At 49.8% G+C, this 15419-nt stretch overlaps 3 protein-coding genes across 3 annotated transcripts in view; all 3 read right to left on the reverse strand.

The window, feature by feature from the left end:
• RpL29 (ribosomal protein L29) overlaps nt 1–15419 on the reverse strand; it is a 505950-nt gene that overhangs the window by 124678 nt on the left and 365853 nt on the right. The gene's annotated exons all lie outside the window — the stretch shown is intronic.
• Nucleotides 868–5407, reverse strand: LOC144106886 (endothelin-converting enzyme 2-like). The gene is made up of 2 exons (XM_077639833.1): nt 5351–5407; nt 868–3000 (listed from the first exon to the last, which is right to left on the reverse strand). Exon 2 carries the CDS (start codon nt 2992–2994, stop codon nt 1117–1119), a length of 1878 nt encoding a protein of 625 aa, XP_077495959.1. The 5' UTR covers nt 2995–3000; nt 5351–5407; the 3' UTR covers nt 868–1116.
• LOC144107433 (uncharacterized) lies at nt 9058–12179 on the reverse strand. Its single transcript, XM_077640425.1, has 2 exons — nt 12084–12179; nt 9058–9947 (listed from the first exon to the last, which is right to left on the reverse strand). The coding sequence occupies exons 1-2, from the start codon at nt 12106–12108 to the stop codon at nt 9058–9060; spliced, it is 915 nt and encodes a 304-aa protein (XP_077496551.1). The 5' UTR covers nt 12109–12179.

The following is a 15419-nucleotide window of genomic DNA, read 5'->3' on the forward strand; positions in this document are numbered from 1 at the left end:
CCAAAACCAATTATTATTATTAAACCAATTTATTCACACGACAGTCTGTGTCATATTCTTTGACTTTATTTTTGGGGTTAAAGGAATGGTTACTAACTAGGTAGTAACTAGCGACCATTTAGTTAGTAAAAAGGTAGCAAGGGCTACTTTTATTAGATATACCTTGAAGAGGGTAGTAAAAACTTAGTAAAAAGAAGTAAAATGAAGTCAGATTTATTAACTGCTGCACGTAATACCCTTTTACTTTTTTTAAGAGTGTATAACCAATGAGCCACCGCGGCGGCGTGTTATGGTATGTGGATTTAAGGTACCAAAGCGGCGCATACGGGGCTATGAAAGACGCCGCACCTCCACGTTCCACGTCCACCGTTATGACGGAAGGTGGCGCTGGTGAACACGCTGAAGGTGAGGCTACACGCAACACAAATGTATACCCGAAAGTAGAAGGTTCATCTGCCATGCAGCTTAGTTGGCACAGCACCGCACGCGAGATGCAGAGGTCGTAGGCTTGGATTCTTCTGGCATCATTTGGTTGTGTTTTCTACTTAAAATCAGTTATCTTTCGGGCGAAAAGTTATTAGGCTACTAGTTTCCCATTTATAAACACCACAAAGGTTAAAATAACAAAAACCATCCCTCTATGCTTCCCTTTTTTGCAATGACTGCTGGGAAAGCCTGGAGGAGTGTAACTCAGTGTGCCAAAGCACCGAGGAGTACACAGGTCGGACGCTTCGGTAAGAGAGTCATTTGAAAACCGCGAAATTCATATTGAAAATCCGTTCACTCTTTTACTGCCGCTTCGTTGGCGTGCGCTCAAACTCCTGCAGAGCATCAAACTATGAGCTGCACTGAGAACGGCTTTCGCAGAGTTCTTCGAAAAGTCACGGCATGCAGGTTACTTTCGACATATCATTGCCGCTCTAAGATAAGCTCGGCGGATTGATGCGTTACGGCTAAATATATCTGAATCGTGGCCCATTGATACGTAGAAATAAGTTCCCTGCAAGCGCACACAATTTGAGTATTGATGCTTGAGATAAACACCAACACTGCGTTTCCAGTACCACCGCCTCTGCCTCGCACAAGTTACACAAACGCGCGCGCTCTGCCACTTTGTCAGAAAAACGAACACTTGTATTCCGGGTCCATCTTGGCCCCCGCGTTGCAGTTGAAGGCGCGGGCGAAAGGCGCGAAGTTGGACACCGCTTTGTTGCAGTCTCCGAGCGAGCGACTCTTAACTCCTCGCCTCGTGCACATGAAGTAGCAGAGCGCCATGAAGAAGATCTGCTGGTCGGTGAACTCCCGCACTATTAGCGGGCTCTCGCCTTTGGCGGCGATGACCTTCTCGAGCGCCGCGTAGGTTACCTCCAAGGCAACGCCGTCCGGGAACAGGTCATCGTAGTCCAGATTGCGACAGGCGGTCCGGCGGTCAAGAGCAGCGTTAAAGGTGCCCGCGAATGTGGAAGAGTCGTTACTAAGTTCCACGCCTTCGGGCGTGAAGCTGCCGTCCGGCATCACTCTACGTCCCAGCTTGTCTACGGAGCGCACCAGCTGCTGAGCGAACAAGAATCCGAGTCCCGCGTACGACATGGTCTCAGTACCGTCGGCGGCGAACAGCGGCTCTTGAATTGCGCTCGCCGACACCGTGAGCTCGTTTAGCGCGTGGTCGTAGTCCAGCAGGTTCACGGACGTGCTAGAGGGTATGGCGAGGAGTTCTTCGAGTTCTTCGGGACCACTTTCTTCCAGGGCAGCGATTCCGAGAGCCGAACGCTCCTTGTACGAAAATATGGACGTCTTGCCCCCTGGAAAGCCTGAGAAGATCCGGTCGAGAACCCTCACTTGTTTCAGTAACCACGAAGGCTTCCACAGCACCGTCCTCACGCTCCTGATCTTATCGCGAGCCGTAGCCTTTGTGTCATCGTCAAGCCACACCGCGTCCCGGACCATGGCATCGGCCGTCACTGCGATGTTACCCAGAACTGCCATGACGTCTTCTTCGGATCCTTGGTCCAGGTACCTGGTTAGATGGATCGTTGCACCCACACCCAGAAAAGTTGCTTCAACTTCAGCGGCGCAGGTGTGGGAGGTTAGTACCGGGGCTGCTCCAGGGTCGTACTTGGCGGCCAGGAGTTCGGAGTCGGCGAGAGGCCCGAAAATCTGCGCAACGCTCCAACCCAGGTGCTCCATGATTTCGCGGCTGGTGTAGGCGGCAAAAACAGTGCCGATGGCTGTGAGGATGGACAAGCTGCTCACGCTGACCTTATCTTCGTCTGTGATCTTCGCGAACCGCAAGACGGCTAACAGCTCGCTCTTCCATTGCGACGAAGACAGGTTCTTTGTGTACGTGTCCAAGGAGCCAATGGAGAGGCAGGCGGGCCCGTCGCTGGTGCCGTTGTTACCAGCCGCGAAGAGAGTCTCGAGAACGAAGCTGTTCACCTCGGCCGTCCGAACGATGGAATCTTTGCTTGGCGGTTTGCCGGCAGTGTCTCGCCTCAAGGCTCCGTAGAACTGCCGCCAGTAGGCGACGTAGACTCCCGAACTTGTCAGCCTGCTGTGGTCTTCCAGAGACGTTGCCACGACCTCGCTGGCCTGGATGTGAATGATCTGGTGGCAGCCTCGTCCGACTTCTCGGCGCAGGGTCCGTATGCGGAACCAGAGCGGTAGCTGGAAGTTGTACGCGAGCTTCAGCAATACTCGCAGTGGGCTGACGGGCTGCTCTGGGACATCGGGCCATGGGATTCCGAGACTGGACATGAACTGTTGGAGGTCTGCGACGCTGGTGCCTGAGCGGGAGGTGCAAGCTTGGTACATGCTCACTGCGTGCTTGGCAGCGGAGACATTCGGCGAGCTTTTCAAGAGCAGCTCCTCGAGCCCGTCGAGCCAGTGGTTGAGCAGGTCGGCCTTTTTGGACGGGATGTAGTTGGACAGGCGGTGGTTCGGCTTCCAGGCCGAACAGACGAACGCACTAAAGTCCTCGCAAGGATCCGCGGACATGTTAACCTGCGCGAAATGCGCGTGGTTTTTCGCCTGTATGTACACCGCCAAAACTGTGCGTGAACTTGCGACAGTTTTATCAACGAAGCTAAACGCTACAGGCGAAGGTGATTGAAATAGTTTTTTGGAGGGGGGAAGGAAATGGCGCAGTATCGGTTTCACTTATCTCGGCGGACACCTGAACCGCGCAGCAAGGGAAGGGATAAAGGAGAGAACGAGAGAAGAAAGGAAGAAAGAGGTGCCGTAGTGGAGGGCTCCGGAATAATTTCGATCACCTGGAGATCTTTAAACCCGCCGCGGTGGCTTAGTGGTAAGGGCGCTCGGCTACTGATCCGGAGTACTCGGGTTTGAGCGCAACTGCGGCGGCCGCGTTTCGATGGAGGCGAAACGCAAAAGGCGGCCGTGTATTGTGCGATGTGAGTGCACGTTAAAGATCCCCAGGTGGTCGAAATTATTCCGGAGCCCTCCACTCGGAACGTCTTTTTTCCTTTCTTCTCTCAGTCCCTCCTACTTTATCCCTTCCCTTACGGCGCGGTTCAGGTGTCCGCCGATATGTGAGACAGATACTGCGCCATTTACTTTCAAAAAAAAAAACTTTAATCTTTAATGTTTACTGTCATCGCACAGCACACGGGTGCCTTTGCATTTCGCCTCCATCGAAACGCGGCCGCCGCGGTTGGGTTCGAACTCGGGTACTCCGGAACAGTAGCCGAGCGCGCTAACCACTGAGCCACACCGCGGCAGGTAAAAAAAGCGAGGGTCTCCAACATACAAACCAGAGTTCTGCCTCGCAGTTCTTAAGTTCAACTACAGTGAATCTGTTGGTGATCTAAATGGCGCATAACAAAGAATAATAACCAACAATTAAGTGAACAGCAAAGCACCAGCCACGATGGTTGGTTCCCTTCTCGCGTACTGGCTGCGGCACCGAAAGAATTAGACATTCATTACCATCCATTTTAAACGATCTCAACTACCAGAGCGTGGATGTCACTTCAATCCCACGCAGACACATCGCCAACCTTTTTGTGGGGTGAACCATGCTGATTTTGTTTTGCATGTCCGTTTTCCCCTCTCTGTTTCAGTCTTTCAGTGTTATTTCACCATCTTTGTGTTGTGCACATGTATAACAATGAATCCTTTACTTCCGTTTTCCATTTAGTTTTGCAAGTGCAATTTGTAATTCAAGAAAGGCCTGTGAAAAAAAACAAAAAAACAATGGTGTTTCAGTTGTGCACATGTATAACAATGAATCCTTTACTTCCGTTTTCCATTTAGTTTTGCAAGTGCAATTTGTAATTCAAGAAAGGCCTGTGAAAAAAAAAACAAAAAAACAATGGTGTTTCAGATGTGCAATGTACGCCTCGCAATTGCTCCTCATGTAAAGGTGGCTGGAGCGCCGTCAAGCTGCCGATAGAGCAGCTTTTTCTCCAGCCACCTATTTTCGCTTCTCTGCACTCAGTGGTGAAAGTAAACATGACTATTATTATTATTATTATTATTATTAATATTATTATTATAAAGTCGCAGGAATTATGCCTCACGAAGGGATGTGGATACTACACAAGCCAGTCCTATAAACATCCCTTTTGTCTGTTTTTATTTTCTGCGCCTGTTAAAGTTCACCAGAAGCATTGCACCAGACTTGGAATTCCCGATTAATAAAACGAAACCCTGCTAATCTGGTGTCTGTGCAGTTTTATTAACATTCGCGTAGCAAATGCTGTAGCGTTAGCCAACCGCGTCGCGCAGGCACTTCACAGCTAAGAAACAAACACTATTCACACCAATGTTTCGTGTTCCTAGTTCATTTTTAGCGCGGGCAAGGAATAATAATAATTAATAATTGGTTTTTGGGGAAAGGAAATGGCGCAGTATCTGTCTCATATATCGTTGGACACCTGAACCGCGCCGTAAGGGAAGGGATATGAGAGGGAGTGAAAGAAGAAAGGAAGAGAGAGGTGCCGTAGTGGAGGGCTCCGGAATAATTTCGACCACCTGGGGATCTTTAACGTGCACTGACGTCGCACAGCACACGGGCGCCTTAGCGTTTTTCCTCCATAAAAACGCAGCCGCCGCATCACCTATATACTAAACAAACAGCTGTTTGAGCCAGCAGACGACGCAACGTACTTTGGAATGACAGACATATCTCGTTCGCTACATCATAACTTCTAAAGGACCGTAATGGCACCAGGCTGACTGTGGCAACTCTGTCAAGCCGGAATCAGAGACAGGCGACGAATAGGCAAGTGAACAGAAGGAAGGAAAGGAAGAAGGAAAGAAAGAAAAAGAAAGAAAGAAAGATAGAGAGGAATTCAGCGAAGGACAGGCGCCCGAAGCGGAGTGCGCTTACCTTAAGCGGAATGAGCTCCGCGTAGCGGGAACAGCTGCGCGTTTTGCACAGGCTGGCTGCGTCCCTCTTCGTGGGAGGCCCCAGCTGCTTGGACAGCACCGCCGCGGCCACCAGAATGACGACGAGGGCCACAGCCAGGCAGACGGCGGGGCGCGTGACCCAGTGCCAGTACCGCGAGTGTGACGGCGAGTCATGCGCCTGCGCGAGATTGCACGTGAGAGATGAAAGATGGCGGGTCGTCATAGTTTGGATTTTTTGAAGCGTAAAGCTTCTCTACGCAAGGTACAGCCGTCGTCGCGTAGGCAGGAGAATGACCCTGAACGACTTTCAGCCCAGCCACGTTAGCTGTGTATGACCATATGTGGTACAGTTATGGCGCCGAAGCCTTGACCTATGAACTTTAGTTGACCTCTAACCTTGAGTTGACTTCTGCCCTTTGACATTCGGTAACCTTTGGGTTGACCTTGACCTTGAGAACATTCGATGTGGGTGTTGTAAGACCATGTGATACCACATCATAGCCACATGGTCGTGTGGGTAAACATAGAACGGCTGTCTCGGTCGTGGAGCGGAGCTGCCATGGACGAGTCTCAGACGCTTAGCAGGTGTGCTTGCTTTTGGCTGAATTTCAGGGTTAACCAAGTTAAGCACTGCCAGTTTTTTTTTCTTTTTTGCTGGCACATAAATGCTCAACTACGCAAAAGTCGACAACCACGTCTCTAGCCGCTTGGTCACGTGAACGTCTACGTTTACATTTTCACTGCCTAGCGACTAGGTCGCAGAGGCATAGCGGCTATGGCGTTCGGCCGCTATGCCTATGCCGTAAAAAGCACTATTAAGCTAGAAAAGCCTATTTTTAAATATATATATATATATATATATATATATATATATATATATATATATATATATATATATATATATATATATATATATATATACTATATTTAACTACTTATCCTGCATGCATTTTCAGAAAAGCGTAAGGAATTTCATCACCACCAGAAGACTTTTTAGTATTCGCGTGCAAAAGTATATTGAAAATTTTTTTGTTTGCTAATACAACGTTTGATATTAACGCTAAGCCTGGAGCAAAATAGGGTAACATGTTTTGTTACAAGCGCAAGATGCATAAATGCCTCCTGCGCTGCGCAGAGGGCGCTGCGAATGTTCGATCACATTACTATAAGCTGCCACAGGTAGGCGCTTCGGTCGTGAAGACCTTAAGCACAGCATCGCGTAGAGGTGAAAGGTTCGCTCCTAATTTCTGCCTTCGCTTACTTCCGCGAGAACGGCGTCACACTCAAGCCGGATATATTTCGCTGCGCTTTCGTGGCTTGCACGTGACGTCACAAGGGCATCGTGATGAATCGTATACATAACTTCCACAGTGCATGCCGGAGCCGACTGGAGTAAGCGGATTTAATAAACGCGCATCCTCGACTCCAACATGGTGGCCACTATTTCATTAATGCACCCATCTATACACAGTCGCCAGAAAGAAACAACTGCGAACTGCTATCCAACCCTTAGGAACCTGGACCCGACAGCGTTAGAAGTCACACAACCTTCCTTCGCAACTCCACAAGCACTATTACGGTTCGCGCGCACCCATCACGGAGTCTCTTTTTGAGAAGCGCTCCTTCACAGCTCCTTTACCCCCCCCCCCCCCCCCCCAGCCTCGTCATGTATATACCTCAAACGACTGTACGCGTCAACCACAGAGCAATGGAAGCTTTGCGCACGCTCTGACTGCTGCGCAGCTCCCAGTGTATGACGTCATATCTCGCTTTCATTGGTTGACTGTGCAGTGACGTCACGACAATTTCCGACCAATCTTGAATTAGTGGGACAACGCGCACGGGTTGTCCTCGAATGTCCGCTCGAACACTATCGCGTTTAAAAGGGGGGCAGAGCTATCGCAGCGCAGTCCAGGGATGGCGCGGGAAGCTCTTGCAAGTGACCTTTGAAATACAGGGATGCGTGCGTGAGAGACGAGTAGCCGCTTTGGAGCGCTTCGAAAGGCGGCGGTCTTGGCGACTTTTCGACATGACCGCTCAGATTGTAAGACCGCAGTGCATCTCAGCCTCCAATTCTCGTCTGAGCTTACTCTGTCCAGTTTGAAGGAGTGCAGGCCGTACGAAATGAGGGCCGTCGTGGCGAAGATGGTGGACCTGCGTGAAGTCTTGCTTCCTTTGCGAATCAGGGTGCCACTAGATCGAGCAGCCCGGGGCCGTCCAGCAGGTGGTGTGACATTTGTCGAATTGCTGTCCGATGGAATCGGAAGGGCCTGCGCGGAAAACGTAGCTTGATCGCAGACGTGGTCTGATATCGATCACAAAAGTTGTGTACGCGCTTGAAGAACTGTTTCCTAAAAATGGGCAAGCTGTATTAGCGTGACAAAAATGTTAAAATTATCAAAACAATTCCCACTTTTGATCATGATGTATTTTTATGGCGAAGGACATCTATGGCCAAAGAGCAGCATGGCACAAGGTTTTTTTCATCTTCTCAAGGGGGTTCAAAGACCCATTGCCCAAGCATTTCACCCTAAAGAAGCCGAGCACCAGACCAGAGGATATCTTGTACCATTGTATCACCGGTGGGCACCCGGCGGCACCGGGGATCGAACCCCGCACCTCCCGCATGCGAGGCCGATGCTCAAACGACTGGGCCACCGCTGCGACAATTGTCACTTTTGTTTCCCCCCCGTTCGCATTGGCTGAAGCTACGCCGTACCTCAGTTATTGTCAGGCTTGCGCCAATGCCGTAGGTCGGAAGAAAGAAAACTGGAAGGAATCGGTGCAGAACGGTTTTCTTACACCGGCGAAGACACTTTTCGACCAGCTGAGAGCAGGCGTGGCAGTTAACAAACTTTCATAAACTGCGATGGCGCAGAACGAAATGCAGAACACAGCAGCGTCTGGCTGATTTACTCGTGTGGTTCAGTGGCCACAGCGTGTGGTTGCTCCGCCTTGATGTTGATTTTTTTTTCCGGTCAAAAAGCTTCCATTGCCTCATTTCGATGCAGAAACTTGTCTGTACTACAAAAAGGTCGTATTTAAAACAGTCCCACACTGCGGAGTACCTCGTTTGCCACGGTATACACGTGACACACAAAACGCATAATTAATTTGGCGGATAACTCTCTAGTAATAACAATATCGAGGCTTAAAAAATTCACATGTACATCTAATTTTGTTTTGAAGTAGATGTTTTTAGCGTAAGTGACGTCAATTTCTATCTGGTGACGTAACTTCCCTCCAGTCAATGTAAACGCTCCAGTCTAATGACGTAACTTCCCACTAGACAATGATATTTGTGCGGTCTGGTGACGTCACTTGTCGCCTAAACAACTAATCACGTGGGAAAAAATTTAAGCTCTAGAATTTTGATGCCTGGCTCTTTTAATAAAGCGAAACATTAAAAAGCCGATTTACTTTACGGTTTTTATCGGCTAGCGGAGTAATACAATACTCTGCGGACAATGGCCTAGTGTTAGCAACTGCTGTTTTTTTAAGTTGTATCCTGGTGTACACTTGGGGTTTAACCACAAAACCGAAAGTTTAAGCAGCTACGAAGATAGTAATATAATGCAACGACCCCTGCGAACGTTTCAGGAAAAATAATTAAACAGACACCGGAAATATATGGTTCAGTTCGAAATGCATTACATTTCTTGACACGCTGCAACCCGGGAGTGCGTCTCAGCACGCTGCCCTCACCTGGGGTCTTTCAGGCACCGCGCCACTCTTTCCCCCACCTGCAGCACCTAAGCTCTCGGCTCGATTCTTCAATGGAGGACTCTGCGGCAGAGAGGCATCCTGTCCCGACAGCTGCAACTTCTCCGGTTGCCTGAGCTCCACACGCTGCGGCTTTCCAGGTCTGCCAGCCCGTTTACTGCCCACAGGTTCCTCACCTCCAGCCTGGGGCTCATCACCCATGCGCGCGGTCTTCGAAGCGACGAAAGGTTGTCGCGAAGTCGCTTTAGACTTCTCGGAGGCTTTGCGTTGTTCATGTTGACCTCGTGGCCTCGCTCTTTCAGCCTGCTTGGAGTTCGGCCTGCCCTGGTCTCCTGGGTCCCGTTCCGGAAGCACTGCAGCCGGTCCTCGGAGCGCTTCTGGATTCTGAGGTTCGGCCGACTTCTGGGCGCCGACAGCTTCGGTTTGTTTGGATCGGTCCGTCTTGTGTCGACCATTTGCGGCCCCTTTCTTCGACGCTGTATGCTTCTCGTTAGAAGATGCAACCAAATGCTCATCACGAGCAGGAGGCGGCACTCGTGCGGACTGTGTCCCGGTGTGGTTCGCGTCGGCAGCCTGTCCTTTTTGTCGTTTTGCTCCTTTCTCTCCCTTGCCTGGCTGCTCCGTTGTGGTGGGCCGGCATCTTCCAGCGGGCCCTGTGTGCTCCTCCTCGGCCGACGGCTTCGTCTCTGGACCCTCCTGCTCAGTCGTTGCGGTCGTCTTCGTGAGTGATAATTTCCCTTCTTTTTGGCGGCCACTGACAACCGCATTCGCTGGTGGGGACTTCCTTTGTGTGCTTCCGCTTGACTTTCGCCCCTCCTCCTCTAAGTGGGGAGGGATCGGCCTGCCTGCGTTATCTAGAAAGTGAGAACACGCATGTGTATTTGGTTGTTAATAGAGCGTTGGGCGAGAAGCACTGACTTTTTGCCTCTCGACAAATCGGATGGCGCGAGTGAGTTTATCATTATACGGCTATAAATTGTTTGATAAATAAGTGCCTGCGCTTTTCTTCTACATGCAGAATGGACGCGCTAATGTTTTTATAGTAAGAAGTTTACCTGAAAGAAATTTATAGGACTGTTACCACTGTGTAACGCCATATTCAGGGACAGCTGTTAAGGTATTTATATTTTACTATACGTTGAGGTAGAGGATATGAGAGTGACCTCATGTCTCTATAGTTCTAGAGCGTTGTTTTTAGTGTTCCCCAGGTACTCGCTTTTCGAGTAGCTGTCTTGTCCTGTCCGCAACTATCTATAGGCGCGCGGCGGCACCGATGGCATTTTCCGCAGCTGGCGCGTTTTGGAGCAGCTGCAGCTGATGGACCGTGCTACATTCTTACATTCTCGTCATACCCTCTTCCTTCCGCGGTAACCCCTCCTCCTCCTTCAAGAATAGCTACCCTTAAGGCAGTCCCCGTAGCAACCATCCTCCGCTAGCGCCTCACGCTCTTGCTACATCTTTCGCCGTCTAGGATAATCACCCTCCGGTTGCACTTCATTGTGCTCTTGCCAAACCCTCGTCTTTCCACGGTAGTCATATTTAGGCTAGAGATTCCTCCGCTTTCGCCGCGTCCTCCTCATTCCATGGTAACCCCCTTCCTGACGGTTCTCGTGGTAACCATCTTCCGGTTGCGCCGTCCTACGCTCTCGACATACCCTCATTTCACGGCAACCTTCCTCTTCCTTACAGGGCAGATATACAACTACCCTCCGGGTGGTTCGACTGGTCGCGCCTTACGCTCCCGCCGTACCCTCCTTCCATGGTAACCATCCTTCTCCTTCTAAAGTGACTACCCCCCTGAGTAGCCCCTTGACGGTTCCCGTGGTAACCATCACCGGCTGCGCCTTCGTAGGCTCTTGCCACACCATCCTCTGGTTGGAGATTCCTTCACTATTGCCGCTCCCTTCTTCTTCCACGCTAACCGCCATCCGGATGCTTCACGTGGTAACCACGCTCTGGCTAAGCCTCCCTGCGCTCTCGCCATACCCTCTTCTTTTCACGGCATTCCTACTTCTTCTTTCAGAGTGCAACTACCCACTCGCTGGTTCCCGTGACAATCACCGACTAAGTTGCTCCATTATACGCTCTCGCCATACCCTCCTCCATCCACGGTAACCACCCACCAGTTACGGATTCCTCCACTCAAGTCATACCTACTTCCTTCTACGGGAACCACCCTTTGAGTAGTTCCCATTGCAACGCACCCACCGTTTAGGGCGACGATTACAACAAACTATCACTACTACTACTACTACTACTACTACTACTACTACTACTACTACTACTAAGGTGACGACGACGACGTGAAATCCAGGAACGTGAGCTCAACAGTAGTCGCTGTAAAATATAGTGGTATTATTAAAACAATAATTTGGGCATCTCCTTGCCATCTTCTTAAAGAAGAGAATGAGATAGCATTTAAGTTGTCTGCTGTGATGTCTACAGTGATTGGCGAATGTTCTTGAGCACTGTTTTCCCGCCAAAACACCGGTTGGAACCGGTTCCATTGCCCTAATATGGTCCGCATCAGTGAACACCTTCTAGAATGTTCGAGTACCTTCTATTGGATTGTCATGTGAAATTATACTGATCGACCCACTAACCTATCTTAATCCATTCAACCTATAATATTTCTCTAGTGGGCCTACGTCCAAAATTTTGGGTGTCCTTTGGGATTTTTTGTAATGTTTGGGATTTTGGTAGATGGCCACCTGCCAGTGCAGAGGTTACTGCGCTGGTAGTAGTATGATGACTCGCCGCTTAGTATGATTCGAAATTCAACCGCCTGCGTCTATGGGCATTAACCCTCTAAAGATATCACGTCATGCCCGTAAAGAGGAGCTTAAGTATCTCCTCCAATTGAAGAATGAATACCTGTGAAATCAGGTATTCATTCCCCCTACCCCTACCAATTTTTACTGCTCATCTTGAAGATTCAATATCGGCAACTCGTGGGGTTCACTTGGCTGAGGTGACTTGGCACTTCTTACCATGCGGACCTCCAGGAAGACCCATTATTTCGTGGAGCGGTCCCCAGCCAGAGCTGCCGGAGGGGTGGGCGAAAGAGTACTTCTTGCTCGTCGAGGCTCCTGACCCACCCGGTCCGTGCGCAGCGAGCTGAGGAAGCGCAGCGGTGCCGCCGCGAGCTCTTCCCACAGCGTGCTTCGACTGCGCCTGGCCTCCGGTGGGATGGGCAGAGGTGGCGGAAAACCTCGGCGCAGGGTCGCCTGGGCGTCGCGGTTTCATCGGCGCTGCTTGCAGCAGGGATCTACTCTTCTTCTTTGTCTCCTTCTTCTATGTGTGGCACGTGCACTGTGTCCTTCATGCCACGAGCCTAACTGGCGGCCAATTCCCCGCTGTGTGTACGAGTCCTCATCTTCTTGAGGTCAACAGCAAGAAAATCTTTATTCGTTTTCCCAGATTCCTCAATTTTCATTTATGAGCCGCTTGAGATAAGTCTGGATGAATTTTCTCCTGTTTGGATCTGCACGTAATCCTGGCCAATCCCTCAGCGTTGGTAAGTGCCACCGCTTCAGAGACGACAACGTCGACGAGGACAACAGCAACTGGCTGCTGTATCCCGCAGTGCACCCTGGCCAATCCCCCACCGTGGGTATGTGCCATTAAGCCTGAGGTCATCATCATCATCATCATCATCATCACCACCACCACCACCATCACCATCATAAACAGGCCGCTGACATAACGGGGTCCTTTTTTCGGCTAGCCTCAGAAAGAAAACTGCTTGTACTCATGGCGATTTCGCAAGAAGTGTCTGGTAATTATGGCGCATTGCACGAAAAGAAGTGCTTATAATTTGAAAATGGAATTTGAATCTCGTGTTAGTAAAGACCTGTTCTTTAGCCCGAGTCAAAGAAGAAGCAGCCTCTCTGTGCGGCGCAGCAGCCATTTTCGGTCTTCCTGGGGCAACGGCTCCTTGGATATCCAGAAACGGGTACGAGCTGAAACTCGAGATTTTCGTGGCAGCGACCGAGTGAGCCTTCAGGATGGCACAAGCGGTGAGTCAACTGCCTGCCTCTCGGCTTTCGTTACGCTTTCCCGCTTAGAGGATGAGGGAGCTAGACTGGCCTGGTCAGCTGGTTGCGCGTACATTCGCTATGTTGATGAGTTAGGACAATTTGCAGTGGTTTACCGGCACTGTAGAGTGATCTGCTTTTGGCTATCGCCTGCCGTTGCTGACTACTGATGGCTATTGGTATGCTTGACCGATGTCTGTGCACCAATCGTGAACGGCCTTTCAGTACCCGTTTAGCTCACGCCGGCTTTAGCTTCCACAACATTTCACATGCTTCACGGCACGGTATGTAGTACTCCTGATTCAGCTTGATGAGGCGTGAGTGGTTATAGAGATCTAACCAAGGCGCCATTGCGAGACATCCCCAATACTCGTTAATCAACCATGGTTGGAATGTGTGCCTCTGTGTAATGTTTAATTGGTTACGTTGTAGATACTAACGTTAGCGACGCGCGCTGGTAAACAGTGAGTGATGTTTCCTTCTTGAATGATACCCAATGAGAATGCATCCGTGAATGACCGCAGCTGTCCCAATAGTGCGACAGTTCAAAAGCGCACAAAGAAAGCATTGAAACGGAACTAGAGTTGTGCTAACTATATCAGGAAGCTAGCAGTCGTGGACACTAAGAACAAGTGAAACGACCCTCTTGTTTTTTTTTGTTATGCTAACACGAAGAAAAAGGTTTGGCAGCAAAAATGTGTTGGCGATGCCCGATTCGTGTTGCAATGTGAAACGATGGCAATGTGTGCGGGTCTGCGTCCTTATGAGTCGATGTACAGGGAGACAGGGCGAAGCCGAAGACTGCCCGGCACGGGGTTCCTTTGCCGCCAACGCAGAACCGCAGGCAAGCATCCAGCATGAAGTCCTTCGAGCTGTGCGAGGTACGAGAACAAATCTATTTTTTGAATTGAACTACTGACACTACGTGCTACAGCAGTTGTATACAGTAAGAAGCGGCTGTGGAAACTGTCGTTTCTGTGAGCACATGCCATCTTCTTGCCCGCTCGCTTATTAGGCGTTACTCAAGCTGCAATAGCGCCGGCTGGTGGTCAGCAGGAGCGAATGAAATGCTTTTCCTGCGGTTTGCACGTCCTTCTCAAGTCATTTTCCTCGCTGTAACTTCACAAAGGGTATAATGTATCAATGTATGTGTTTTCATAGCGGTGCTCTTTTGTCTCTTAACTTTACATGCACACTACACATAATACATTTCGCTAAGCCTTAGTGCCTTCTTGCCTTGCCGGCTAAATGCATTTTTTTTGCCTACGTTGTCTTGAAAAAAACTACAGTCCGCCGAACACAGAGTTAATTTCCTATATTTACCACCGAAATCGGAGGATAAATGACTCTCATATGTTATAGCCCAAATAACAGTGAGGAGCAATTTTTTTCGGGCCACATGAACCGGGTAGCCATATACTTATGAATAAGATACAATACAAATGCAAAACGGAAGAAAAAGAGCACGGGAGAGAATCTGGCGCATGTTCGGGAATGAAAGAGGTAGTGTACAAAGTGACAGGTAATAGAAAATAAAAAAAATTTGAAAGAAACTATGGTTGGGAAAGGTTGACAACATTTAGAATCGTGAAAAACGAAAAGAATTCACAAAACGCACATACACAAGTAAAGAAGGAACACCTAGCCACGTATTTGTACGTTTCCCCTATACGTGAGAGTGCGCTGTATAAGCAATGTCCCAGTAGTCTAAAGTCAGCTTGTATCATTTTCATTTGGTCGATGACAGGACGTTCTGTGTGACCATATGAAGTTTGGTCAAGAGCCCGGACGCTGCCTCGCGCCCTGCGCGGCACTCCCGTGCTGAACTCGGCCTTTATTTCTCTTTTGCAGACGACAGGAAGCAGCTCGAGGAGCGCGCGACAGGAGACCGTCACCGTTGACGTCCCGCAGCACCTGGTGCGTTACGTCTCGTTTCTGCGTGAACCACAGCAACTGTGTTCACAGCACGGTCAGAATTATTACTACAGCGCGAGAAAGGACGCGGGCGTGACGCAAAGAGACAGCGCGAATGCTTTGAAAACAAAAGAAAAGCCGCATTAGTCACGTGTCTTGTCTGAGACGCGGCGCGGATTCCTTATCTCGTCGTTAGGCGCGTTCCTGAGAATAAGGTTCGATCGAACGCTTCCAGCGTATTCCTTCCTTCACCTTGCCCATAAGACCGCGATATGCGCGTAATAGAGCGACCTACTGCACGAAATTTTTACGGCGTGAGCCATCATACGGAGCGCACCTTGAGCCGTCGCGTGGATGAAGCCCGTCCAAGGTCGT

This window comes from Amblyomma americanum, chromosome 10 (genome assembly GCF_052857255.1).
Source record: "Amblyomma americanum isolate KBUSLIRL-KWMA chromosome 10, ASM5285725v1, whole genome shotgun sequence".
Lineage (NCBI taxonomy): Eukaryota > Metazoa > Arthropoda > Arachnida > Ixodida > Ixodidae > Amblyomma > Amblyomma americanum.

Bases quoted from the DNA above. Each gene is read 5' to 3' on its own strand.
- LOC144107433 (XM_077640425.1), bottom strand. From the start codon at position 12,108: ATGGGTCTTCCTGGAGGTCCGCATG. The intron at 9,948-12,083 runs GTAAGAAGTGCC...CTCACTTTCTAG, and splicing joins TCTTCCTGGAGGTCCGCATG to ATAACGCAGGCAGGCCGATC.
- LOC144106886 (XM_077639833.1), bottom strand. From the start codon at position 2,994: ATGTCCGCGGATCCTTGCGAGGACTTTAGTGCGTTCGTCTGTTCGGCC.